Source organism: Euprymna scolopes, chromosome 25, assembly GCF_053919585.1.
Source record: "Euprymna scolopes isolate OS-2025 chromosome 25, ASM5391958v1, whole genome shotgun sequence".
Classification (NCBI taxonomy): domain Eukaryota; kingdom Metazoa; phylum Mollusca; class Cephalopoda; order Sepiida; family Sepiolidae; genus Euprymna; species Euprymna scolopes.
In genome coordinates this window covers 53,737,089-53,764,586 of record NC_136506.1, presented here as the reverse complement: position 1 = coordinate 53,764,586, position 27,498 = coordinate 53,737,089, and the positions used below count along the sequence as shown (strand labels likewise).

Below are 27,498 nucleotides of genomic sequence, written 5' to 3'. Positions count from 1 at the left end.
ATTATTCTTTGTAGCACACACAAGTTTTTTTTGTTTATTATGAACATAATTATTGTCTCCAATATATCTTTTTTTTTTTTCAAACCCTAACACTCTGTACCGCACACCATGAAAAAAGGACTACTGTTCTAAATACAATGATTAAAAAAAAATACTGAATCTTTGTCCATAAAAAGCTGTTAAAACAAAAATTACACCCTTACCTCAAGATCTCTCAGATTTGGAAGGTCTAATTCTTTTGCTAATAGAGTATATGGAATGCACTGAAAAGAACAAAGTAAACTAATTAGAAGACATTTTATAGTTTTAATAACCATTTTTTTACGTATTCATTTAATACTTTGCATCAAATTCTTGAAAATATTCATTCAAAGTAAAATAGAGATGTTTTCAAAATAACTAATCATTCAGATTATCAAATTTATTTTTTACAAAGTGTTAAAGGCATGAAAACATTTTTATATGTTTGTCTTCAAAGAAAGAATATACCTTGCTAAAACAATATTTGCTTCTTTGTTCATGCAAGAATATTTTATACCCATGCTAATTAACAATAAATATACAGATTTTATGCTGAGAAAAGAGAAAATGATGGAAAAACAATTTAGATTTTTTACAATTAAAAAATGCTATTTGATTTTTAAAAAAGTTAAACAAACTTTTTGTTTGGTTGCTATTGACACAAGTGTTAGATGCCGCAATTTGAGAAGTTGAAAAGGTGTGAGTTCCGGTAACGAATCCTTTTTTGCTGAAATGAAAAAAAAAAGTATAAACAATTTAACAATTACAGAAAGAGAAGTAATTTGTTATAGATTTTTTTTTTAAATTTGAATTAGTCACATGGATCTATGATTTTTTAATACTTGAAATTATTTTACCTTAAAAATGATTTTGTTTGATACGAGTTGAGTATTTCAACCATTTGTAGATTGTTTTCTTTTTTCATATGATTTCCAGTTTGGCTCTTACTTTTAATCTAATACTAGCAGGGGTTACCCGGCGTTGCCTGGGTGATCGGCCCCCTTCCCACTCCGAGGGGTAACAAAAAAAGTCACCCCTCTGGATTTACATGCTTGGTGCTGGCCTCCCCCCTTCAGGGAGAGATAATCCCCAACCCCACCTTCAGGGAGGAGGGTGCCTGGAGGCTTCTCCCCCCCCCCCCCAGGAAAAAAGTCACCTCCTCCTGGCCTCTTCACCCCCCACCCCACCCTTGGGGGGGGGGGGGGGACACCGGCTCCCTCCTTTGGGGGGAGAAACTGCCAAGCTTCCCCCTTTTGGGTGAGAAAATGCCAGGCTTCCCCTTTTGGTGGGGGGATGGTGGCCAGCTTGGTGGGTGGAGGATCGGATGCCCTTCTGTTAGGAACCCACCCTTGGGGGGAGGTGGAAGGAAAGGGTATAGCCCCTCCCCGCTTCGGATAGGATTTAATAAACAAATAGAATTAAAAAAAAAAGTAGAATCGATCAGGATCGAACACGCAAACTAACGGTTAACAGTTTAGTATGCATACCCGAATTACTCTCTTACCTTTAATAAATAAAAAAATAAATAAAACATGTTAGTTTTTAAAAAGTTAATGGTATACTGTGTGTCTAGTCATGTCACTGTTGAATGTTTCAGTGGGGTGGGGGGGGGGAAAGAAAATGCCTGAAGGGGGGAGAAAATGCTTACTTCCCCGTTCAGGGGAAGGATGTCCAGAGGCCCCTCTGGGACAAACCAAAAAATGTTTTTAAATAAAAATTTTCTGGGTCAAAGCCAATAAAAAAAAAGTTGTGTTATAATGTATGTAATCAGGTGTAAGAAAAATAAAATAGGTTGCTATTGACTAAACGGTAATTGTAAAGTGTTTGATTAAACGCAGGTTAAACAGAAATAATGAATGAAAGTGTTAACGGAAATAAAAATATTATCAATATGTTAAAATAAAAAAAAATGTGCAGACTTTAAGATGTAAGTAAGTGATAGTTAAAAATTTGGAGGACAGCGTTTGTTTTCGTGTTGTGTGTACGTGTGTGCAGCTAGCGCCAGAGTGTGTGTGTGTGCGTGTGTGCCCGGGTGCTGGGAATAGTAGTAGTACTAATAGTCTGTCCTTTGGAGGACAGCGTTTGTTTTCGTGTTGTGTGTATGTGTGTGCGGCTAGCGCCAGACGGCACTTTAGTAATGTTGGATTGTGATGGCTGGTGTAAGTTTCGTAATTTTGTAATTTGTAAATGGCAAGTTAGGGAAAAAATAGACCCTCCCAAGATGGACAATAAATAAGGGCATAATATTTTATGGTAAAGTTAAGAACGTAGGAACCATAGTTTTTTAGGAGATGTGATTATTGGATTAACCAATCAGAAACCGTCTGTGGCACACACATCTGTTTTTATAGATATACTAGCATGGGTGCCCGGCGTTGCCCGGGTGTTTGGAGGTGTATGCTGAGCAAAAAAAAGGGGGTAATTTTTTAAACTTTGACCCCTATTATGACCCCTGAAAATTTATTGTTTTGGGCTCAAATCAAGTTATTAAGTTAGATTCATGTCCACGGAAGCTATATCTAAAATTTAAAGTGTGTAGACCCAAAATTGTCGGAGAAGTTTGGTAGAGTTCTCAAAGCTCAAATCGTTGAACTTTGACCCCTTAATCGCCAAATTTCTGGCTAAAAACCGATCACATAGATTTTTCCAAATCTCAGTACCCTGTATATCAAATTTCGAGTCTGTAGACTAAAAATTGACAGAGTTATTTCGTAGGGAAATGTACACAGACACACACACACACACACACACACACACACACTTTAACTTTTATAGATATATAGATTTAAAATTTGAGTCTGACAGAATGACAAAATTATATTGCAAACCGATATATTAAACAAACGAACTTCAAAGAGACAAATGAACACATAAGTAAAAACAATTTGTATTAGAAAACATTTATTATCCACGTCTTTTTTTTACAGACCTGACGACTGAGGTTCGCTCTTAATAAAAATTGTTTTTTATAGTCTTAATTTTGACTTCCTTTTTCATAAAAAACTAAAAAATAAATCAAGAAAGAAAAGAAATTTAATTTTATTTTTTCATTAATTTCTTTCTGTGCAAAGCAATTCTTTCAAACTTACTCTGTTTCCAAAATGTTTTTATTTTATTCCCCTCCCCCTTCATTCATTTTCCTCCGCATCCTGGCAAGATTACTGTACACATAGATTCGAAAAAATAGTCAAAAACAAATATATAAATAAATGTTATCAAAGGCAAGATAAGTTACTTTTCTACCTAACTGGATATCTTTTTTGTGTTTTTATTCAATGTAATATATTTATTCAGCTCGAAAAACATACAGTGTTTACCGATGTGTTGGAAAATTCAAGATGGCGTCTCACACCCTCTTTAACACCGTAAGTTTGGGAAAAGGTGTTATAAATAAAAAACTATACAAAATACTATTAAAAACCCGCCGAATATATGTCAACCTATGTCACGGTAACATATATTGAGCGAGTTTTTAACAGTATTTAAACAGGGCACATCGTAAAAACTGACCCATTAATTTTCCTGAAGTAAAAACTATATAGTTTTTAAACTTTTAAAACTGTACATTATAAAAAGAAAACTGTTCGAGTGATTTTTTTTTTTTTTTTTTTTTACATGGGTGTCACCACTTATCAAGGCCCAGAGGCCACTCAAGGATAAGGGTTAATAGGTATACATTAGTCATTGTGATTTTAGCATAGTAAACAGTGGGAATTTTGTAACTTGGATTACTTGAAAAAGAAAACTGTTCGAATGATTGAAAATGAAAACAAAATAACAATGTAAATATATTGATAAGAAAAAAACAAAAACAAACGAAGTTTCCGTTTCAGGAACCCGAGTTTAATTTTATGTCGTAATCATTCAACTCGTTAGCGGTTTTATTCAGCGATTAGGGATAACCATACGACATATCTAATTACCAAAGCGATTTTTTTTAAATTTTTTTTTTTTTTATTAAAACTAAACCTGTTTAGTTTTAATGAACCAATTTTTTTAAAGCCAACACTTTAGTTATTTTGAGAGCGTGCAACTGCACCCGAAAGGTTGATTAGGAAACTCCAAATCCTTTTATGACTCGGAAAAAAAAGGGCTTTTTATCGGCTTAAATGATAAACTAATGTTAAATATTAGTATTTGCCATCGATTCTGAAATAAAATGAAATCCTGACATTGTGATCATTTTTGCAGGTGTTATGTGCCAAATATTGAAATAAGAATGTTTAAATTCAATTATTGTAATTTAAGTCTTTAATTTTAAAGTCGATTTTATTTATAAAATATCTTTTTAGAAATCAATCTCAAAAACAATCTGAACAATAAATCTCTTTTGTTATGGCTAAGTTTTTGTCAAGGGTAGAAATTATAATAGACAAGTATTCATCCATGATGACATTTTACCGATTTCCTGGTTTACAGGTATTCTTGCTAAATTTCTTCGAAAGAATTGACATAAACAATACTTCAACTAAATACGTATATTTCATGCAATAATGACTTTTATTTCTTCTGACTTTTCCTAAACTAAACATAAAACATCGGTTAGGGTTAGTTTAACATTCTGTAAAAGTACCTTCCGTTTTTTTTTTTTTGTTTGTTTTTTTTTTGTACTTCTGCAGAGAAGGTAAAAAACCGATAAAAACTGGATATATTTTTCGTGTTTTTATTCAATTTAACATGTTTATTCAGCTCGAAAAGAATACAGTGTTTACCGATGTGTTGGAAAATTCAAGATGGCGTCTCACACATTCTTTAACACCGTAAGTTTGGGAAAAGGTGTTATAAATAAAAAACTATACAAAATACTATTAAAAACCCGCCGAATATATGTCAACCTATGTCACGGTAACATATATTGAGCGAGTTTTTAACAGTATTTTAACCGGTTTTTTATTTATTACACCTTTTTCCAAACTTACCGTGTTAAAGAGAGAATCGGCCGCCATCTTGAATTTTCCAATACATCGGTAAACACTGTATGCTTTTCGAGCTGAATAAACATGTTAAATTGAATAAAAACACGAAAAATTTGCCTTTGATAACATTTATTTGTTATATATTTGTTTTTTGGCAACTTATTCGAATCTAATTTAAGACCACGAGTGAAATGAGAAAAAGAAGTCAGCGGGTTTGGTTGCCATAACAACGTGACGGTAGTGAACGTGTGTGTGTGCGTGTGTGCGCGTATTTCGTGTAGTTTAGTTTCGCATAATAGTTTCGTATTTTTTTAATTTGTAAATAACAAGTTATTAAAAAATTAAACCCTTCCAAGATGGACAATAAATAAAGCCATAATATTTTATGGTAAAGGTAAGAGCGTAGAAACGATTGTTTTTTAGGAGATGTGATTATTGGATTAACCAATCAGAAATCGTCTGTGGCACACACATCTCTGTTTTTATAGATATACTAGCAATCGGTGCCCGGCGTTGCCCAGGTGTTTTGAGGTTAATGCTGAGAAAAAAAAAAAAACGGTCAATTTTTTAAAACTTTGACCCCTATTATGACCTCTTAACATTTATTGTTTAGGGATCAAGTAAAGTTAATAAGTTAGATCCATGTCCAAGGAATCTATATCTAAAATATCAAGTGTTTACTGTTTAGACCCAGAATTGTAGGAGGAGTTTGGTAGAGTTCTCAAAGGTCAAATCGTTGAATATTGACCACTTAATCGCCAAATTTCTGTCGAAAACCTATCACATCGATTTTCTCAAATCGCGAATTTGGCCCTTTTTTAAAGCAGTTTGGCCTTCAAAATTTCTGTTTGGCCTTTTTCTTCACCGATGAAATCTGGAGACGCAACGGGAATTTTCGGCAAAAAAATGTTGTTACTATGCACATCTATGTAATGAAATACAATTTGTGGCAAAATTTCAGGAAAAACTAATGGATGGTTATCTCGCAATAGTCCGGACAATTCGCTAAATTATCTCGTCAAAACCATAAATCTCGAATTTTTGTGCATTTTTTTTTGGGGGGGGGGCTAATTTGGCATAATAGTGTCCATTTAATAGTATTTTCTTGTAAAAATAAAAAAATAAGGAAAATTACAAAAAAAAACAAACAAGAACAACAAAAGTGTGCCGTATTTTTAGAAGTTTTATTGCGTTGTTTTTATTTGCTTTTTTTATTTCATCGGTGAAGAAAATGGCCAAACAGAAATTTTGAAGGCCAAACTGCTTTAAAAAAAGGCCAAATTCGCGAAATTTGGCCTTCAAAATTTCTGTTTGGCCATTTTCTTCACCGATGAAATAAAAAAAGCAAATAAAAATAACGCATTAAAACTTTTAAAAATACGGCACACTTTTGTTGTTCTTGTTTGTTTTTTTGGTAATTTTCCTTATTTTTTTATTTTTTCAAGATAATACTATTAAATGGACACTATTATGCTAAATTAGCCCCCCCCCCAAAAAAAAAAATGCACAAAAAAACGAGTGAACGCGCGTATTTTTTTTTTTTAGTTTAGTTTCATAATGGCGGCCGTGGTGTCGGAGATTCGATTGTTAGATTGTAAGTTAGTTTCGTATTTTTTTAAGTTGTAAATCGCAAGTTAGAAAAAAATTAAACCCTTCCAAGATGGACAATAAATAAGACCAAAATATTTTATGGTAAAGTTAAGAGCGTAAGAACTATACTTTTTTAGGAGATGTGATTATTGGATTAACCAATCAGAAATCGTCTGTGGCACACACATCTCTGTTTTTATAGATATATAGATATATTTCTAAGAAAGCTAAGCATTCTCTTGTGTGATGATTAAATATTAGTGATACTTTGCTGAATTATGCTATTTCAATAAAAGAGTACTCAATTTTGTGGCTCAATCATATTCTCATTTAAAAAAAATATCAATTTTTTAGGATTCATCGATGAAAACTATGATGAAGGATTTCATCAAAGATTTATGAATAACATTTGGAATCGTTCTGTTCTTTAAATTCATTATTTTGGCATGTTTGAAGAGGAAAGTCATACCAATTTTTACAAAGTGCAATAAAGAATTTATAATCCAATAGGTTCTACACTGCCAAGCTCCAGCCAATCTCAGTGCAGTGTTACATCTACGTGCAACTACTTTGAGAGAAATGTGCTGCAATAAACTTCCCACACTTATACCTCATCAACGTAAATATTCCAACCTACCAAAATAACAGCAAAATCCAACCCCTTCACCAAAGAGGAAGATTTCCTATTGTAATAGCTTCTTTCCTCAGGTGATTTGCTTTTGCTTTCTCAACTGCATCTACATGTAAAAATTTCAGTGTAATGTGAACAAACATTTTGCTGCTCAATTCTCCACCCAGGTGTCCCCATTATAAATACAGTTCTTATCACAGTAATCTCTTATACTTCAATGGCAATAATATACACTGTTTGTGCTGACTAAAAGTTAAACTTAAAACAACAATAGGCACTAATGAATTATTATTTCAGCATAAACATAAAGAATAGATATGCATCCAAAACTTAAAAAACTGAGGGAATTATGAGTTTCAGAATTTTTAGGCAATCAAACCAGAAAGTGAAATGAGACCCCCCCAGAATCATTCAGCATCGAGCATCATATATATAGAAAACGAATTATATATACCACTGTTCTCCAAACTCTCCTCTATATGGAGCATGTGGTTGAAAGTACAGAATGCATCCAAAAGTACAACGGACACAGTGAAAATCCAATGTTTGTGAAAACGACTTTCATCATTACATCTCACTGCTTTGAGCTTGCCTCTAGCATGAGAATCAGGAAGTATCAAATGTGACTGTGGTGCAAGCAAAACTTTCAACCAATGAGAGCTAGTAACACAAGGTACATTGGCTCGGCGAGCACTTCTAGGCTAAGAGGAACACGTGACAAATACATTCAGCATCCACAAACACAACACTCCTTTTACACTAGTATTAAAAGGTACATTCTTTAAACTGCACTGATTTTTGTGTGTTTTTATTTGTGACAATTACGGGAGTTATTACTGCTTTTATGAGTTTGTCTTGTCGTGAAAGTGATAGTGGGAAATGTCCTGAAAATGAGGAAAAGGTTGAGAGAAGTATGTGGAAATGAATGTAACAAAACAGATGAAAAACTTGAGCAAGAAGTATGCTGGTCAACATTCACATAGATGCATGGAGGCAGCAAACACTGATCCTGTGTGTAGTGAAGCAGGTTTTACTAAAGTATCAACTGTTCAAAGAGTTCTGGGATATTGGTGATTATGGACAACAAAACGCATACATAATGCATGTTGTACCTGCAGCCATAAAATAAAGACGCCAGATACGCTTGGCGTAAAACGTAACACCATGCTTCAATACACAGTCAATTATAACAGTGTACTGTTTGTCAGAATGTGTTCCTGGCAATATTCAGCTTCAAACAGAAGGGTGGAGAATATTGTAAAAAGGGTGACAGGATCATAATCGCAGATAAAAGAGGTAAACACAAGACACAAAGTTACTGCCAGCCAGGTTGACTGCATGGGTGAGCACATAGCATCGATTCCCACCATGTCTAGCCACTACACTCATGCAAAATCCCCCAACAAACTGTATCTAGAGAGTAGATTGAGTGTACCAAGGCTTTCAGTATGTATTGTCAGAGAATGAGCACTAGTTATCCTGACAAAGAGGTAGTGAAGAAGTCTTATTACAAGTCTGTTTAATACCTAGTTCAACCTGTCCTTTAAACCTGCAATCAGTTTGATGCCAAACTAAATGTGGTAACTGATGATGTGGAAAAATAGAAAAATAAAGGCGTGTGACGCTGAGAGTTAAAACTAGATGAAAATTCCAACTTGTGACACTTATCCTGATACGCCTGTCAGGACTCGTAGCAAACACAGCCTTTACTCAGCACCAGTGTTGCATACTTTGGCTGTACATTGTGCATGCGCATGCAGACTTGAAAAAAAATTTACATATGGGATAGGTGATAGTGGGAAGGGGATCAATGGAAATAAGTCTATCAAAGTGGATTGAAACTGAGTACAAGGCCAACATGCTTGACAAACTCTTAGTGACAAATGTGAGGTACAGAAAAACATTAATATTGTGATGTCACACCTCACTGTCACATTACCTTGTACCAATTCATAGTTACATGTGACCATGCATTTGACAACATTGAAGAAGCAAAGTGTTTATAGACAATAATAACACATTTCATTGTCATTGTTCTCACAATAATCGTTACATCACAATAGTCATCGTTACATCACAATAATAATTGTTACATCACAACTATCATTCAAATATTACTGCTTAATTCATAACGTTAAAAAATAGTTTGCTAAAGCAGATACTGAAAATAGGGAGGGCAGATTTTTCAATTTGAAGATTTCTTTATCAATTTTATAAAATAAAATGACATTCCCTGACTTTAAATGAAATTGTTTTCCACACATTGTTCAAGCAATTTTTACAAAAATAAGGAATTTTCAATATATTTCTCTCTACGATCTTTGATATTAAATGCTCAAAAACCATTGAAGTATTTGATCTAATTTTTTGCAGGAGTACTTAATACACAACTTTCGATTGATATTTTAAAATATTTTAAGAAAAGTGAAAAATCAAGGTATCCTAATACACATACACACACACATATATACACATACATACACAGATAAAGTGTCGAGACATTGTAAACATCCTAAATCATAATGTATATATGTATGTGTCTTATGAAATATTAAGCCCCTCATTGAACTTGGCAGAGCTTCCCACGACTCGCTTCCCGGTGGAAGTTATTTATAGCAGACCTTTTGGAACCTGCTAATAATATCACCACCTGTGACGTTTTAGAGTAAGGAGTGAACAATTTCACCATTTTCAACTGAGCAGAAGTCTTTTGGAGAAAGCAGCCATATTTTTGATTGCATATCTTAATCATGCCCTGAATTTATCTTCCAATATGAGAGGAGAAATGAATCGAGGAAAGTTTAACTCTATAAATATTTTTTATTAATTCACTGTTCATGAATACTTATTTGTCTCAAATGTTTTTAATATTTAATCCAAATTATTCATGATTATCATTGTTATAATCAAAGGAATATCTTCTATAATATAAAGCTGTGTGTGTGTGTGTCTGGTTACGAATAGGCTCCTATATGGTTGACTATTTTAAAAAACTGATCACATATAATGATAGAAGATGTATCGAGACACAGGAATGGGTATGTTTGATCTGGCAGAAAGGTGGTTCATTAAAATTGTGAGGTCTGCATTCGCGCCTGGTCCACAAAGTATGGAAATAAAAAATTTAAAAATTAAATAAAACACGTTTACAGGTGTTTTTGATATAGATGTAAATAAGAATACTTTGATAAGTATGTTTTAACTTAAATAAGGATGGTATAATAAAATTGTGAGGTCTGCATTCGCGCCTGGCCTCCATAGAATGGAAATAGGCACAAACTTTAATAAAGTCTTTTCATATCTATAAGTATAAGTATACTTTGATAATTATGTTTTAGTTTGAAGAAATATGGTATAATAAAATTATGGGGTGTTCGTTCACACCTGACCTCCATAGAATGGAAATATGCCACAAAGTTTAACAAGGTTCTTTAATATAAATCCACAGAATATTGTGATAAGTGTTTCAGTGTGAACAGGTATGGTATAATAAATTATGGGGTTTATCTATTTTATTTTTACTTTCATCATATTTTGCTTTGGTTTTGATACTCCCAAATTCGAAGCTATCTCTTTACAACCCTTCCTTTTCATAAACTATCATACTTTAATAAATCAGAGTCCATTTTCTGTAGACTGTTTTTGAACCCAGTCAATGACGGGTACTTTTGCTAATACAATTATAAAATGAATTCCATTAACCATCCTTCCTTTTTTTTTTTTTTTCTTCTTTTTCTTCCAATCCCCCCAAAATGTCAATTATACTTAATATAAGTACAATATTAGTTTGTTTTTTTAATGGAGAGTAGAAAACACATTTCAGATGTGTTTTTGGCAGCTTCGTAATTCTTACTTCTCTTATTTTGTTCCTCAGTCCTTATTTGCAATCAGTGATATTTCTGACAAAGAGAGGAGAAAAAGCTGTATACTAGGTGTGCAGTCGCTTTAGATATCATTATTTTCTCTTCCTATTTCTTTACTTATGGTCATGCCACTAATAAGAGAGCTGGAGGTAAATGTTTTACCTTGGCTGACGTCATCCGTCTGATAGTCAGGGACCTGAACCTTTGATTAACCCCGAACAAGGCTATCCTATCAGCAGGTGCAAAGTACTGGGGCTACTGTATTGCCATTTAGTGAATGGATTCTGAACCATGCAGTAGGTGGGGCTTCTCAGTGGCATATTAGTGGGTAATGCTACAGCTTTTCCTCTACATGGTCTGAAAAATCGAACAACTCTGCCAACCTTTTCCACATATCTCCATACTCAAAAATGGACAATCTCAAGAAACAAAACAAAATTTAACCCAGAACTCCAACTCCCAATGTAGACCCCCCCCCTACCAGGTCTCCTTCTCCAACATCAAGGGTCTGCATTCCAACCTTCCAGAGGAAGAATTCCAATTACAGGAGACTAAACCAGACTTATTGTTCCTGTGTGAAACTGGCATTGTGGCTGTTTCCCTAGATGAGTTTGTGATTAAACTTGACATCAAAATCTTACCCTAAAGATCACTATGGCATGAAATATGTGCCTACATTAAAGATGGCTTTCAACATGGTAGAGACATCTTCAGAGAAGATCTTAAATTGGCCTAAATGTGCTTCAGAGAAGCACTTGCTTGCAACACTATGTTCATATTTGCCCTCTATAGCACACATAACAGCAGAGTTACTATCATCGAGAGTATCTCTAAAAAATGATCACATTCCATCTGCTCATTCCTCGGCTAACATTCACGTCTGTGGAGACTTCAATATTCACAATGTTGAATGGCTAGCCCATTCAAAAAAAGGAAGATGATGAGGGGAGGTACTGTTGTGATACTATAAAGTGGCCCTTGAGCCACTAAGTGCTGAGAGGGGAGGGGGTAGACAAAGGAATAGGAAATGGCTTAGAATAAACAAAGAAATAGGAAATATCCTACAATCAACAATAGATAGGAAGTAGCAAACAATGAATCTGTAAGTATTTTTAGATCGAGATTTTCAGAGTTAACAATAATAATAATAATAATAGAAACTTACAGATAAAACAGGGAAGGTAGCCAGAGTAGGGGTGGGGGCGACCTCAAATACCAACATAGAGGAGACAGTTAGTTGACAACTAGAGGCTCGTCGCGTCGGATGGAAGTTGGACAGTATTAGAGTTGACTGTGAAACAGAAATAGAGACGAACATAACATCGATAGAACGGGGCGAAGACACACACACACACACAAGTCCAACAGTCAATTATATGTGAACATTGGCGTTTGTGTTTTTCCTTTCTTTGTTCCACGATTTATTATATTTTATTATATTTCTACTTTTGTGAAACCAGGTGTGTCCCCATCGGCAGTCGCCCGCGAGAAAATGACGATCCGCCCATAAGAGGAATAGTCGAACGAAAAATCCACGATACACAACGTTGGGAGTCGGCATGTCACCCCCTTCAGCCGGTCGGTTGAGACGATCGTCGAGCTCAGAACTCTTCCACTCCAATTACGGCAGCCTGAAAACGACCCGACTCTGGCGGTTTGCAGCTCACTATTTTCGTCCTTCCAGTGACCACTGCCGGTGATAATTCTTAGCCGTTTTAATGTTGCTGGTATTGGTAGTGACAGAATTATCAGTTGGTCGTCTAAATTTATACTCCGGACCTGACGTTGTGTACCCGCTTACCGGCGAACATCGCCGATAAGAGAGCCGTGGATTTTAGTGTGGTGAAAAAGGAAATAAAAACGATTCCACACACGAATAAACAATTAATCTGGGTTTATTCACAATAATAATGGTCTAATAATATTTCAGAGTTTGAAGGAAGTTGGCTGTAGCTATTTTAAAATGGTAGCTTGTGACTCGAGTTCAGATAAGTTTTTCGGCCATTGGAGATACGTGTTTTAAGTCAAAAGCCCTCTCTGCCCGACTTTAACACCATCTGAATTCGCCAAAATCAAATTCTCTCTTCTCCTTCTCTTCTCCCCCTCCTCTCTTTTCCTTCTGTTCTTTTCTCTGTGTTCGAGGAATATATACATATCCATCAATGCCCTTTAAACATCACGAGTTTGTATTTGTTTACAACAAGAAAACTTGCCTGTCATCAGCTTTCAAACCTTGTTTTCTAAAATAAACAACCGCCTGTCATTTCATCTCGAATTCTGTGTTTCAAAATAAACAGCCAGCTCACTCCAAACTCTGACCGTTATAACAATAAGTATCTCTTGACATACTTTTTCCTTTGTCTGTTCTAACCAAAGAGTCATTTGATTGTCCTATTTTTTCGTTCTTTTGGCTCTTTCTCTATAACGGCATATCAACCCCATAACTTGGTTACAGGCAATCTGTTGGGGCCGTGCACATCTGGTTACACTGTCATTTTTTTTTATTATTGCTTATGACTTAACACAAATTGTTTACGAACCTGTTTGCTCGACACTGGTAGACAGTATGCAAGTTTTCTTGACCTTTTTCTTACAATTTGGCCAGAACTGTGCTCATCTTCCATTCTGTCTCCAGCGGAATATTCAGATTTCCATTGCTATCAACGAAATAGATACTATGAAACTAAAGTTACCATTTTAGGACTGCCAGCAACCACTATAAAAGAGCAATGCAATAAAGAATGCAAGAGATTTGTTGCTCAGTATGTAACTGAGCAGCGGCTAGTTCCCACCAGTTTTGGCGAAAAACAAACAGGATTCTGAATAGAGGCGGGTCCTTAATCTCAACCATCATCAATGGACCTGAGGTAATCTTGTCAGCATCTGACAAAGCCAAACTCTTTGCCAAAAACTTTCAATTCCTACCCTCACATTTTCTCCTGATATTTGACTGAAAACATGCTATGTGACATACAAATATCTGTGCATGATGTTGCCAAGCTTATCAAAACTTGATTTCAGTAAAGCAACGGGCCCCAACTGCATTCCAATCATAGCGCTCAAAAAGTTCAATTGGAACTAGCTCCCATACTTACAAAGATGTTAAATGTTAAGGAGAAATGCTCCCCAACACCCTGGAAAGTTTCAGTTTGCTCTGTACTTAAAAATTCCAAAGATGATAAGTTTTTCGGCCATTGGAGATACGTGTTTTAAGATTACCTCAGATCCATTGATGATGGTTGAGATTAAGGACCCGCCTCTATTCAGAATCCTGTTTGTTTTTCGCCAAAACTGGTGGGAACTAGCCGCTGCTCAGTTATGGAGAGTAGAAAACGCATTGTGGATGCGTTATCGGCAGCTCCTGTTACTCTCGCTTCTTCTTATTTGTCCTCATTTTTTAAATGAGTGATTTTTCTGACAAAGGGAGAAGAAAAAGCTGTTTTCTAGGTTGGCAGTATTATTGCGCGAACAGTTGGCAGAGTTGGTGGAAATTTTCTGTTTCTATGTCTATCCTTGTAGCCATGTCACTAGTAAGGGTGTTGGAGGTAAACGTTTTGTCTGGGCTGACGTTATCCGCCTGATAGTCAGAGACCCGAACCTTGGATTAACCACTAAGGAGGCTGTCCTATCAGCAGGTGCAAAGTACTGGGGCTGCTGTATTGCCATTTGGTGAATGGAATCTGGACCATGCAGTAGCTTCTGGTGGGGCCTCTCGATGCCATACTAGTGGGTAATTGTTACGGCTTTACCTTATCATGTGCTACAAAAAAAAAAAAAAAATTCTTCGTTTCTTTTTCTCTCTTAGTTTCCCCTCTCTGTCCTGCTCTAAGTAAATCTGTCGACCTAGTCCACAAATTCCAAAATTTCATCATGACAAGTTTCAAGCAAAAATACACGATTAAACCCGGTTCTCCAACTTCCAACGTAGACCCCTACTACCATGTCTCCTTCTCCAACATCAGGGGTCTTCGTTCTAACCTTCCAGAGGTTGAAACCCAATTACAGGAGACTAAACCAGACCTTTTATTTTTAAGTGAAACTGGCATTGGACAGGCTATTTCCCTAGATAAGTTTGCAATTACAGGATACTCTAACTTAACTTCTAAATCTGACCCCCAAGATCGCCATGGGCATGGAATATGTGCCTATATTAAAGATAGCTTTCCATGTGGGAGGGACATCTCCAGGGAAGATCCTAACTTACCCTATATGTGCTTCCGGGTTGCTTTAGCTCACACTACTGCATTTATATTTACTCTCTATCGCCCCCACAACAGCGGAGTTACTATCTTTCAAAGCATATCTGAGAAAATTGACCAAGTCCTTTCTACTTATCCTTCAGCTAACATTCACGTATGTGGAGACTCCAATGTTCACAACGTCGAATGGTTGACCCACTCAAACAAGACTGATGATGAGGGGAGGTTCTGTCATGATTTCTCCATTGCCTATGACCTCACTCAGATTGTTCAGGAACCTACCCGTGTGCCCGATAATGACGGCCAGTATGCGAGCCTACTAGACCTTTTTCTCACAACTTGCCCTGAACTATGTTCAGTTTCTGTTCTGTCGCCTCTTGGATCTTCCGACCACTCTGTTGTATCAATTAAGATAAAAATGAAATGTAATAAGTCCCCAGACGTACCTCTTCATCGTACAGTATATCGATACACTAAGGCTGACTGGGATAGCTTCCGTACATTTATATCTGATCTACCTCTGCATTCCATGTTTAAAAAGGATGTGTCCTCTATAGTATTAGACCTAACTGAATGGTTAATTGTAGGTATTGACCATTTCATACCCTCTAAAAAGTTTCAGCAAAAACCTAACAGCCAGCCATGGTTCTCTCCAGAATGTGCTGCTGCCATTGCGCACAGAAATCACTTTTTCCACTGCTTCAAACGTAATAGATGTATGGAAACTAAAGCCGTTTTCAGGACTGCCAGCAACCATTGTAAGAAAGTAATAAGGAACGCAAGAGAGTTGTATGCTCAATCTGTTAAGTCCAAAGTAGCTGAGCAGCGGCTTGGTTCCCACCAGTTTTGGCAAATAGCAAACAGAATCCTGAACAGAAGCGTGTGCTCCATCCCAACTATTATCAATGGACCTGAGGTAATCTCGTCAGCATCAGACAAAGCCAAACTCTTTGTCAAGAAGTTTGCAGCTAATTCTACCCTTTGCGACCAAGACCGCCAACCCCCAATATTTCCTCCTGTATCAGAAAACACGCTATGTGATATACGTATATCTGTACGTGATGTTGCCAAGCTAATCAAAAACCTTGATTCGAGTAAAGCAACTGGTCCTGATGGTATTCCAATTATAGTACTCAAAAAACTTCAACCTGAACTAGCGCCCATACTTACAAAACTGTTTAAACGTTGTCTTAAGGAGAATAGTTTCCCATCTCCCTGGAAAATCTCATCAGTATGCCCTGTATTTAAGAATTCAGGTGATCGCTCATCCCCCTCTCAGTACAGGCCAATAAGTCTCCTGTGCGTCATGAGTAAGTTGCTAGAATCTGTGTTAAATACAGAAGTAATCAAACATCTCAACAAAAATAACCTTCTTAGTGACACTCAATATGGTTTCCGTTCTGCTAGATCTACAGCAGATGTCCTTACAGTTATATCGCATAGGATTAGCAAATCTCTCGACGGTGGCAATCTTTCTAGGGCAATTGCTCTTGACATATCTAAAGCCTTTGATAGGGAATGGCATAAAGGTTTACTTCATAAGATCGCTAGCTATGGTATAGCTGGAAAAGTCTTCTCAATTATTAAATCATTTCTTTCTGATAGGTTCACAAGAGTAGTAGTTGAGGGGCAAAAATCAGAAGCTCACAGTATTAATGCCGGTGTCCCTCAGGGATCCATCCTGGGCCCAACTCTTTTCCTGATCTACATTAATGATCTTCCAAATCATATCCTTACATCAATTGTAGACATTTATGCTGACGACACTACCATTTATGGTACCACATCTAAGACAGTAAACGACCAAGTTCTCTCCAATTCTCTCTCTTCTGATCTTGAGCACGTAGTACAATGGGGAAAGGAGTGGCTGGTTATTTTTAATCCATCTAAAACCAAGCTTCTCTCTTTACATCATCAACATTCTAATCCACATTTGTCATCAATTGAAATGAATGGCTCTCGTCTTCAGAAGGCCTCAAGTTTTGACAAGCTTCTGGGCTTGACCATTACTCCTGATCTTAAATGGAACACATATATCAAATCTGTTGCCAAGGCCGCTGGAAAAATGGCGGGATCTTTCTATCGATCCAGTAGATATCTCACTGCTAATGCTATTCTCTATCTATATAAGAGCCAGGTACGTCCAAGGATGGAATACTGTTGCCACATCTGGGCAGGAGCTGCTAGAAAGGACTTGTCCTGCCTTGATAGAGTTCAAAATAGACTTCGTAGCCTCGTAGGAGATGTCCTTTTCTCCTCCTTGCAACCTCTATCTCACAGAAGAGATGTTGCGAGTTTGTCTCTGATGTATCGTTATTTTCATGGAAAGTGTTCAACTGAGCTTCAATCTATGGTCCCCCCTCGCCAAACTTTCACAAGAAACACTCGTCTAGCTGTAAACACTATCAATAATTTCCCCCACTCTTTATCTGTGCCTAAACCTAAACGTAGATTCCATGAACAAAGCTTCTTTCTTAGAACTGCACGCCTGTGGAATTGTCTTCCGTTTTCCTGCTTTCCGGCTGACTACAATATGGTTGTCTTCAAGTCTAAAGTAAATAAGTTCTTGATGAGCCGTTCCATATAAGTTATTAAATTTACCAAATTTTCATTACTAATGATTACTATATTGACCAATTTCTACTGTACACTCTTTGAGTGGCCTCTGGGCCTTGATAATGTGGTGTTGCCTTTGTAAAAAAAAAAAAAAAAAAAAAGATGAGTCATCTGCTTCTTCGTACAGACCAATCAGTCTCCTGTGCATCATGAGTAAGTTGCTGGAATTTGTAATAAATAGAGAAGCGGTCAACCACCTCAGCAAAAATAACCTACTCAGCAATGTGCAATATGGTTTCTGTTCTGTTAGATCTACAGCTGATATACTAACTGTAATATCATATAGGATTAGTGAATCTCTCAAAAGGCTTTATTTCTAGAGCGATAGCTTTTGATATATCAAAAGATTTTGATAGGATATGACATAACATTGCCAGCTATAGTATAGCTGGAAATGTTTTCTCAATTTCTGATGGGCTTATAATAGTAGTCGTCTATAAGCAGAAATCAGAAACTCAAAGTAGCAATGCTGGCATACATAAGGGTTCTGGCCCTGACGGCATTCCTATTATAGTGCTCAAAAACCTTCAACCAGAACTAGCTCCCATACAAACAAAGCTGTTTAAGCATTGTCTTAAGGAGAATTGCTTCCCAACACCCTGGAACATCTCATCAGTATGCCCTGTATTTAAAAATTCAGGTGATCGGTTATCTCCCTCTCAGTACAGACGTATAAGTCTCATGTGCATCATGAGTAAGTTACTTGAATCTGTTAAATAGAGAAGTAGTTAATCACCTCGGCAAAAATAACTTTCTTAGTGACATGCAATATGGTTTCCGTTCTACTAGATCTACAGCGGACGTGCTTACGGTTATTTCTCATAGGATTAGTGAAACTCTTGATGGAGGCTTCCTTTCTAGGGCAATTGCTCAACATATCAAAGGCCTTCGATTGGCATAAAGGTCTACTTCACAAGATCTCCAGCTATGGTATAGCTGGAAATGTCTTTTCAATTATTAAATCATTTCTCTCTGATAGGTTCATAAGAGTAGTGGTTGATAGACAGAAATCAGAAGCTCATAGTATTAACGCTGGAGTCCCTCAGAGGGTCCAACTCTTTTTCTAATCTTCCAAATCACATCCTTAGATCATTTGTAGACATTTTTGCTGCCGACACTAACACCTATGGCAGCACATCAAAGGCTGTAAACAACCAAGTAGTCTCTAATTCTCTCTCCTCTGATCTTGAGCATGTGGTACAATGGGGGAAAAAGTGGCTGGTTACGTTTAATGCATCTAAAACGAAGCTTTTATCTTTGCATCATTAACATTCTGATCACCATCTGACATCAATTGAAATGAATGGTTATCATCTTGGGGAGGCTCCATGTTTTGACAAGCTTCTGGGCTTGACCTTTACTCCTAATTTAAAATGGAATACCTACATCAAATCCATTGCCAAGGCCGCTGGAAAAATGATGGGATCCTTCTATTGATCCACTAGATATCTGCTGATGCAATGCTCTACCTATATAAGAGCCAGGTACATCCATGGATGGAGTATTGCTGTCACATCTGGGCAGGAGCTGCTAGGAAGACCTTATTCTGCCTTGATAGGGTTCAGAATAGACGTCATGCCCTAGTGGGGGGATGCCCTTTTCTCTTTCCTGCAACCTCTTTCTCACAGAAGAAACGTTGCGAGCCTGTCTCGGTTTTATTGTTATTTTCATGGCAAGTGCTCGTTCCAATCTATGGTCCACCTCTTGCCAAACATTCACGAGAAACACTCATTTGGTTGAAAACTATCAATAATTTCCTCCACTATTTATCTGTGCCTAAACCTAAACGTAGATTCCATGAACAAAGCTTCTTTCTTGGAACTGCACATCTATGGAGCTCTCTTCCATTTACCTGATTTCCCGCTGACTATAATATGTAATATGGCCGTCTTCAAGTTTAATGTAAACAAGTTCTTCATGAGCCGTTCCCCATACATAATCCAATTTACCAAATTTACACTTCTAACGATTACTATGATATTGTCCTTTTGACCAATGTATGCTCTTTAACTCTTATCCTCGAGTGGCCACTGGGCCTTGATAAGTGGTGATTTCTTTGTAAAAAAAAAAAAATCCTGACCCCCCCCCCAACTCTCTTTCTGATCATGAATGATCTCTAAAATCACATTTTTAAGTCATTCATAGATATTTATGCTGAAGCCACCACTATGGCAACACTTCAAAGGCCAGCAAATGACCAAGATCTTTCTGATTCTCTCTTTTCTCATCTTGAGCACGGAATGCAATAAGGAAAATGGTGGCTGATTAATTTTAATGCAGCTAAAACCAAGCTTCTCTCTTTTCACCATAATCGTTCTGACGCCCATCAGACCCCAATTGAAATGAATGGATTGGATTGAATGGGTTTAACCACTTTTTCAGCCTTATTTTTCTTTTGGCCATTAAAAGTCAGAAGAGTTTTTCGAAAGAAATTAGTTGTGTGCATATTTCAGATGTTGTATTTATAGTTGAGTATGTATATATGGATGTCTTTAGGTTTTCTTAAGATTTTCATATATAGATTTACTTTTTTAGGTATGAGAGGATATTCATTGGGTTGACTTTTTCAAAAAGGTCCTCCATATTATTTTCCACATAGTACAGTTTTCTGGTTGGAGCAAGGTCAGTACATTTAACTAGGATGTGTTCCACTGTGAGCCTCTCTTGGCATGGAATGCATTCTGGTGCTGATTCTTCATTGAGTATATATATATGGTATGTCCTCTGCGTAGTTGAGTCAGTATTATATTTTCTTGGTGTTTAGACATCGTCCCTTAAGTTCAGGATTTATGGAGTATAGTTTGCTGCTTTCATGTTAATTCCATCGTATTGCCATTTTCTTTGTATGTGTGCTTTTATGTGGGGTCTAAGGTCAGTATGAGGAATCTTATAATTATCAGTTGGGAGGTGTGAAGATTTTTTTGCAGCTGTATCTGCCCTGTCATTGCCTTTGATTCCCACATGACTGGGGATCCAAACAAAAATAATGTTTTTGGTGGTTGAGAGGATATAGATTTTTTCTAGTAACTTTATTTTTGGTTTTGTATAGTAAGACTGATAGAGAATCGGTGAGGATGATGACGTTTTTGCTAGTTTCCTCTGAAATTATGTCAAGTGCTAGGTCTATAGCTATAGTCTCTGCAATGAATATAGATACTTTGTTTTTAAGTTTTTTCTTCATTGTGGTATTATGGTAGGTTGTTGCACATCCAGTGTGATTGTTGCTTTTGCACCCGTCTGTGTAAAGAAAGGTGTAGTCTGGATATTGTAATTTTAAATACTGGAGTTCGTCATGGTATTCAATAGGGTTTGTCATAAATTTAGGCTTTTTGTTTAGATTCAGTTTTATTTCTGTTTGTTTCATGGTCCACGGAGGCATTTCAGGTAGTATGAAGTTGAGAATGCTGAAGATTGGTATTTTGGATTCTTCAATGCTTTCCTTCATTCAGAGACCGAATGTTTTGATGGTTTTTTTCTCTCATGTTGAAGAGTTCTTCATATTATGGATAGTGTTTTATACATACATCATTATGTATGTGATTTATATGAACAAAGTTTATCTATTTGTGAGTGTGACAATAAAATAAGTTTGTCTTACCGTGCAGATACTTATTTAATATTATTATGAGTGACTAAAGATCAGGATGTCCTGTGGAAGAGATATGAGGAAAGAGATTGACTAAAACACCTTATTTCCAGAACGCCATCTTACCGGAAGCCCCAGCTACCGGAAGTGTCCTCAACTGTCAACCCGCAGTAAATGTCTTTCGTATATATATATGTATATATATACATATATAACATCTCCCCTCCCAAGGTCCTTCACTATTGAAATGCAAGTTCACTTAACATATATAATCTCTTTATTTCCAGAATGCTATCTTACCGGAAGCCCCAGCTACTGGACGTGTCCTCAACTGTCAACCCGCAGTAAATGTCTTTCGTATATATATATATGTATATATATACATATATAACAGATAGAAGGTACATTGGTATGCAGGGGTGTTTGGGCAGGATTTGAGTTTAAGTAAGTATTGAAGAGCTAACTTTTATCGCCTTAGGTCTAGAGGGTATACGTGCGCTTACGAGTATAGACTGTTCACGGGGGGGGGGGGGGGGTCTGTATGCTCCTAGGGCCAATCTTAGGCTGGTATGGTATGGTGTATAGGGTCTAGGCTTTTTATATATGATGTTCGAGTTGATCCATATATGAAACAACCATAGTCTAGCTTTGAGCAGACTAGTGCTCTGTAAAGTTTAAGTAGTGTTTCCCTGTCTGCACCTCAAAATCAGTATGCGCTACTACTCTCAGAAGGTTTATAGCTTTGTTACATTTTTTTTTTCAGATAATTTATGTGTGGGATGAAGGTCAACTTTTTATCAAAAAAAATCCCCAAGAATTTGTATTGGTCAGTAACAGGTATAGACTTTCCTTTCATGGTTAGGACAGGATCATTGTGCATGTTCTTTAGTTTTCTTCCGTCCATTTCATTATTTTGTTTAGGCACAATTGGAGTTCTCTTTCGATTAGAGGTATATATTTCGATCTGCAACATATTAGAAAGTCATCCACATATAGGGAGCAGTCTACCTCAGGATTAAGGTTTTTTACAATGTTATTTATTCGAATACTGAACAGGGTCACTGATAGTATACTCCCTTGAGGTACTCTATTTTCTTGTTCCTTCAATTCCGAGAGGGTTGTGCCAACCTTTACTCTGAACAGTTTGTTTATTTATTTTTTTTAGAAAATTTTCAATAAAAATTGGCATTCTGCCTTTTAGTCCAAGCTCCTTCAGATCTTTTGTAACACCATACTTCCATACAGTATCATAAGCTTTTTCCATGTCAAAGAACACTGCTGTAAAATGTTCCTTCCTTAGAAAGGCCTCTCTAATGAAGGTTTCCAGTCTGACTAGATGGTCTATTGAGCTTCAATTTTTCCTGAATCCTGATTGAAATTTCGTGATAAGGTTCTCTATTTAGAGGAATCAGATTAGTCTTCTGTTTATAATCCTTTCCATGGTTTTACAAATGCAGCTTGTTAGGGCTATTGGCCTGAAGTTCGATGGATCTGAAGCGTTACTTGATTGGGATTATATGTTGGAGTTTTCAGATTTCGGGGATTGGTATTATTGTAGCCTCTTTCCAGGTCTCAGGTATGTTTCCACTGGACTATAATATTGAAAATTTCAAGTAAATATTTCATTGAGGTTTCTGGAAGTTTTTTGAGGATTTCATATGTAATTTCATTGGGCCCTGTAACTGTGTCATGGGATTTGGCTAGAGATTCTTTTAGTTCAGACAAGATAAGAGGTTGGTTGTATTTTTCGGTATTTTGTTATTTAAAAATTGAATTTTATTTTCTTTCCCTAATCTTTTTGAATTTCTGTTTGTCGCATGATGAGATTCTTGATAAATTATCTGCCAGGTTACTGGAAATGTCTTTTTGATCTGTGAATATTTTGTTGTCTTTAGAAATGTGAGATATTGGTATACTACTACGCTTTACTTCTATTTTCCTCATCATGTTCCAAACCGTTTTTGCCTTGGTATTCACATTAATTTTGGATACATAATTTCTCCATGTTGTTCTTTTGGATTCCTTTATGATTCGTCTGGCTTTTGCTCTGTTGTTTTTGAAGAAATCCAGATTTTCACTTGCTGGGTTTTTTTTTTAAATTTTCTTAAGCTTGTCGAGCTCTGATGGCTTTTCTCTATTCTTTTGTGAACCTAGGTTTGTTGTGATTGTTGGTTTTGGTTGTTTTCGGTATGGTATTATTTGCAAGGTTTGTTGTGATTGTTGGTTTTGGTTGTTTTCGGTATGGTATTATTTGCAAGGTTTGTTGTGAATGTTGGTTTTGGTTGTTTTCGGTATGGTATTATTTGCAAGGTTTGTTGTGATTGTTGGTTTTGGTTGTTTTCGGTATGGTATTATTTGCAAGGTTTGTTGTGAATGTTGGTTTTGGTTGTTTTCGGTATGGTATTATTTGCAAGGTTTGTTGTGATTGTTGGTTTTGGTTGTTTTCGGTATGGTATTATTTGCAAGGATTGTTGTGAATGTTGGTTTTGGTTGTTTTCGGTATGGTATTATTTGCAAGGTTTGTTGTGAATGTTGGTTTTGGTTGTTTTCGGTATGGTATTATTTGCAAGGTTAGTGGGCGTTTTAATAAAGTAGTTCAAATGGTCATCTTCATCTTTCTTTTCAGTTATTAATTGGCTTTTGCACTGTTCCTGGAAGTCTTCCCAATCTGTTTTATGTAGGTTCCATTTGGGTGCTTTTCGTTCAGTACTAGTACTTAGACTTTCCAGAATGATTGGGAAATGATCACTCTCACACGTGTCATCATGTACTCTCCAATCATAGTCCATAGGATTACATAGGGTAAGGTCGATGGTGGTGAAATACCTGTTGCCGGGTACATATAGGTATAGTTTTGATTATTAAGGAGGCATAGATTATTTTTGTTTATTATGTTTTCTATTTCTTTTCCTTTTTTATTTGTCTCTTTACTTCCCCATATTACATTGTGACTGTTGAGGTCTCCTAGCAGAATAAATGGTTTAAGGAGTTTTATTAATTGAGTTAATTCAGTTTCATTGATTGTATCTTTTGGGAGGATGTAGATTGAGCAAAGTATTATGATTCTATGTAGAGTCACTGAAACTGCAATTGCTTGCAAGTTTGTGTTTATATTTATTTGTCTTTGGGGGACTTCATTCTTCACGAGTATTGATGTACCTCCAGAAGCTCTGTCCATATCTTTATGTAGTTGTAAGATGTGTAGTGTTTTATGTTGATAGTATTATTTTCTTTGAGGAAGGTCTTCTGTAGACAGACAATTGCTGGGCTTATGTTTGTTAATAATATTAGTTCATCTAGGTTTGCTTTTGTCCCTCTGATGTTGCATTGTATTATTTTGTTGATCATTTGGAGTTGTGTTCTACTTCAATTGTCTCCAATCCTTCAAATCTATTTTCAGTTGGAATCCTTGTTTGGGATCGGGATTTTCCTGTTTTTTTTTTGTTTGTTTGAAGGGATTTTAGATTCTTTTCTGGCTTCTGATGTGTTTGATGGTTGCTCAGTTGTTTTTGTAGAAATGGTTTGTGGTCTTGTTTTTTTTTTGGTTCAGTAGTGTCTTTACTTATGATTATTTTTGGATTGGTTCCAGCTGTTGCACTATTAGTTTTCCTCATTTCTTCTAATAGTTCTTTCATTTCCTTTATTAATTTGCTTAAGACATCGAGTTTGTTGTCAGTTGTATCTATTTTATGTATATGACCATTTTGATTGTTGATTGGAGTAATTTTTTTGGTTGCATCTGCGTAGGTTTTAGTTTCAATCATTTTCCTGGCCTCTGGGTAGGATATATCCTTTGTATGTTTTAGTTTGGTCACTTTTTCTTTTTTCCATATTTCACAGTATCTAGAGCCAGCACCATGGTTTCCAAGGCAGTTGGCACATTTGAAATCTTTTCTGCAGTCAATGTGTGGACCGATTTACCCATATCGTCCACACACTGGTGACCATGTGCACCGACTTTGATGGTGTCCAAACTTCTGGCACTTGAAGCATTGGAGTGAGTTTGGGATGTAGGTTTCTACATTTATTTTCATATATCCAACTTTAACTTCTTTGGGTATGGTGTGGGAATCGAAAGTTAGTATGTGTTGGTATTGATTTTCTCATGGTTTTTCTTGATTTGGACTCTACGAACATCTAACACATTCTGTTCCTGTAAGTTTGTCTTGATCTCCTCCAGAGGACAAAGTGAAAGTTTGTGACTTTTCACAACTTCTTTGCAGGTATTTAGAGTTGGATGTCTGTAGCATTTGATTTTAATAGTTTCAATATTTTCTTGGTTTGTTCTTCATTATAGGTTGTAATTAATAGGCTGCTGTTAAATAGTTTTTTAATAGACTTGGGTTTTAAAAATTTTAAATTGTTTTCAATTTTAAAGGGTGATAATTGGCTCAAAGGAGTTTCCTCTATTGATTCCATTATTATAAATGTTGGGGAATTCCTCAGTTTTATTGGCTCTTCATCAGAGCTATTGATGTCATAGACATCAGAGTGGGTTCTTTTGTGGTTGGGTGTTTTTGGGGGGAAATAAGCCATATTATGATTTTTTTTTTCATCATCTTTGCTCCCCACCTGCCTTGAAGCCCTATATGGGAAGTGCCTGGGAGAAAACCCATTCGCCCAGCATCAACAAGGATACAAGGATGATATACTCGATCTTAGTGATATCATAATGAACACCTGTCTTCCTTTGATGTTACTATGGGATATGTAGTAATTTTAAGGGGTTTGCAGCCCACTTAGTCGATTGCCCCTTCAGTCAACGCTTTCCACCATCTATTAGGGAGTAGGTGTTATTTGTGGGAAAGGGATAGACGTGTTGTATTAATAGTGGACTTTTGGAGTGGGCAATATATTGTGGGGCTTGATGTGACCAGCCGATTGATCGGATCGGGCCCCTCCGACCGCCTGTCTAGCCTAGTAAGGGCCAAAGTGGTGTGTTGGGAAGTGGGGGCACTAAATCCTGACCTCCAAGTCTCTCAACCACCAGGATCCCGTCCTAAAGGTATTACGGGTCACTACCTACGGCCAACAGGTAGCCCCATTGAGGGACTTCTACTCTCTGCAGGGGGGGTAGTCGGCATATTCTGCCGACAGGGTCAAGTAGAATCTGATCAGATTTTGAAGAATAATTTTTGAATAGAATGTATTTTTTTTTTTTTTCTATTTAACCCATAGTTGGGACCCTAACAGATACTACCACTCCGGATCAGAGTGGACCTGGGAGCAATGGCAATTAAAGGGTGGCTCCACGCTTCCTAAAGCCCGCAAACTGGGGCCTCACCATCAGATATAGTTTAAGGTCATATCCAGGACCGGGAAGTAGGGAAGAAAAAAGAAAGGAGGGGGAAGGGGCTGTTGATTTTGTTTTGTTAGAACATAATTAAGTTTTACAAAACTGATATGTTCAATTAGAGCTATTTTGTTATCAGAATAACATTAGTTTAGAACTATTCGGTTTTCAGAATGTATAATAACAATCCCAACCAATTCGGCATTATGAATCCATTATAATTTCTCACATTTCTGGTCAAATTTAAAAACATGGTTAAAAAAACAAAATAAACTTTTATAGCTTGCATGCACTTTTATTCATTGCATTAATTTTGAACAGCGAATTAAAACAATGTTTTACTGTGAACAGCCACAAATGTTTTTTCAAAATAAAAAGATGTATGAAAATCTCGTTTGTATTACTATACACAGATTTGAAAAAGTTGTCAAAAAACAAATATATAACAAATAAATGTTATCAAAAGCAAGATAAGTTACTTTTCTACCTAACTGGATATGTTTTTAGTGTTTATATTTAATGTAACATGTTTATTCAACTCAGAAAAACAGTGTTTACCACCAATGTATTCGAAAATTTAAAATGGCGGCCGACTCTCTCTTTGAGGTGGTAAGTTTGGTAAAATGAGTTATAAATAATAAACCAGACAAAATACTGTTAGAAACTCGCTCAATATATGTTACCGTGACATAGGCGGATATATATTCGGCAGGTTTTTAACAGTATTTTGACTAGTTTTTTATTTTTAACTCATTTTACCAAACTTACTGTGTGAAAGAGATC

General features: G+C 36.3%; 1 protein-coding gene across 3 annotated transcripts in view; it reads right to left on the bottom strand.

Annotated features, from left to right (window-relative positions):
- The window catches only part of LOC145247355 (COP9 signalosome complex subunit 7b-like), a 307,459-nt gene that overhangs the window by 80,371 nt on the left and 199,590 nt on the right, over positions 1 to 27,498 (bottom strand). For all 3 annotated transcript variants that reach the window (XM_080109034.1, XM_080109033.1, XM_080109035.1), the window contains exons 4-5: positions 660 to 748; positions 204 to 263 (exon numbers count right to left, since the gene is read on the bottom strand). In XM_080109034.1, coding sequence (XP_079965160.1) covers positions 204 to 263; positions 660 to 748 — 149 coding nt within the window. The remainder of the gene's footprint in view (positions 1 to 203; positions 264 to 659; positions 749 to 27,498) is intronic.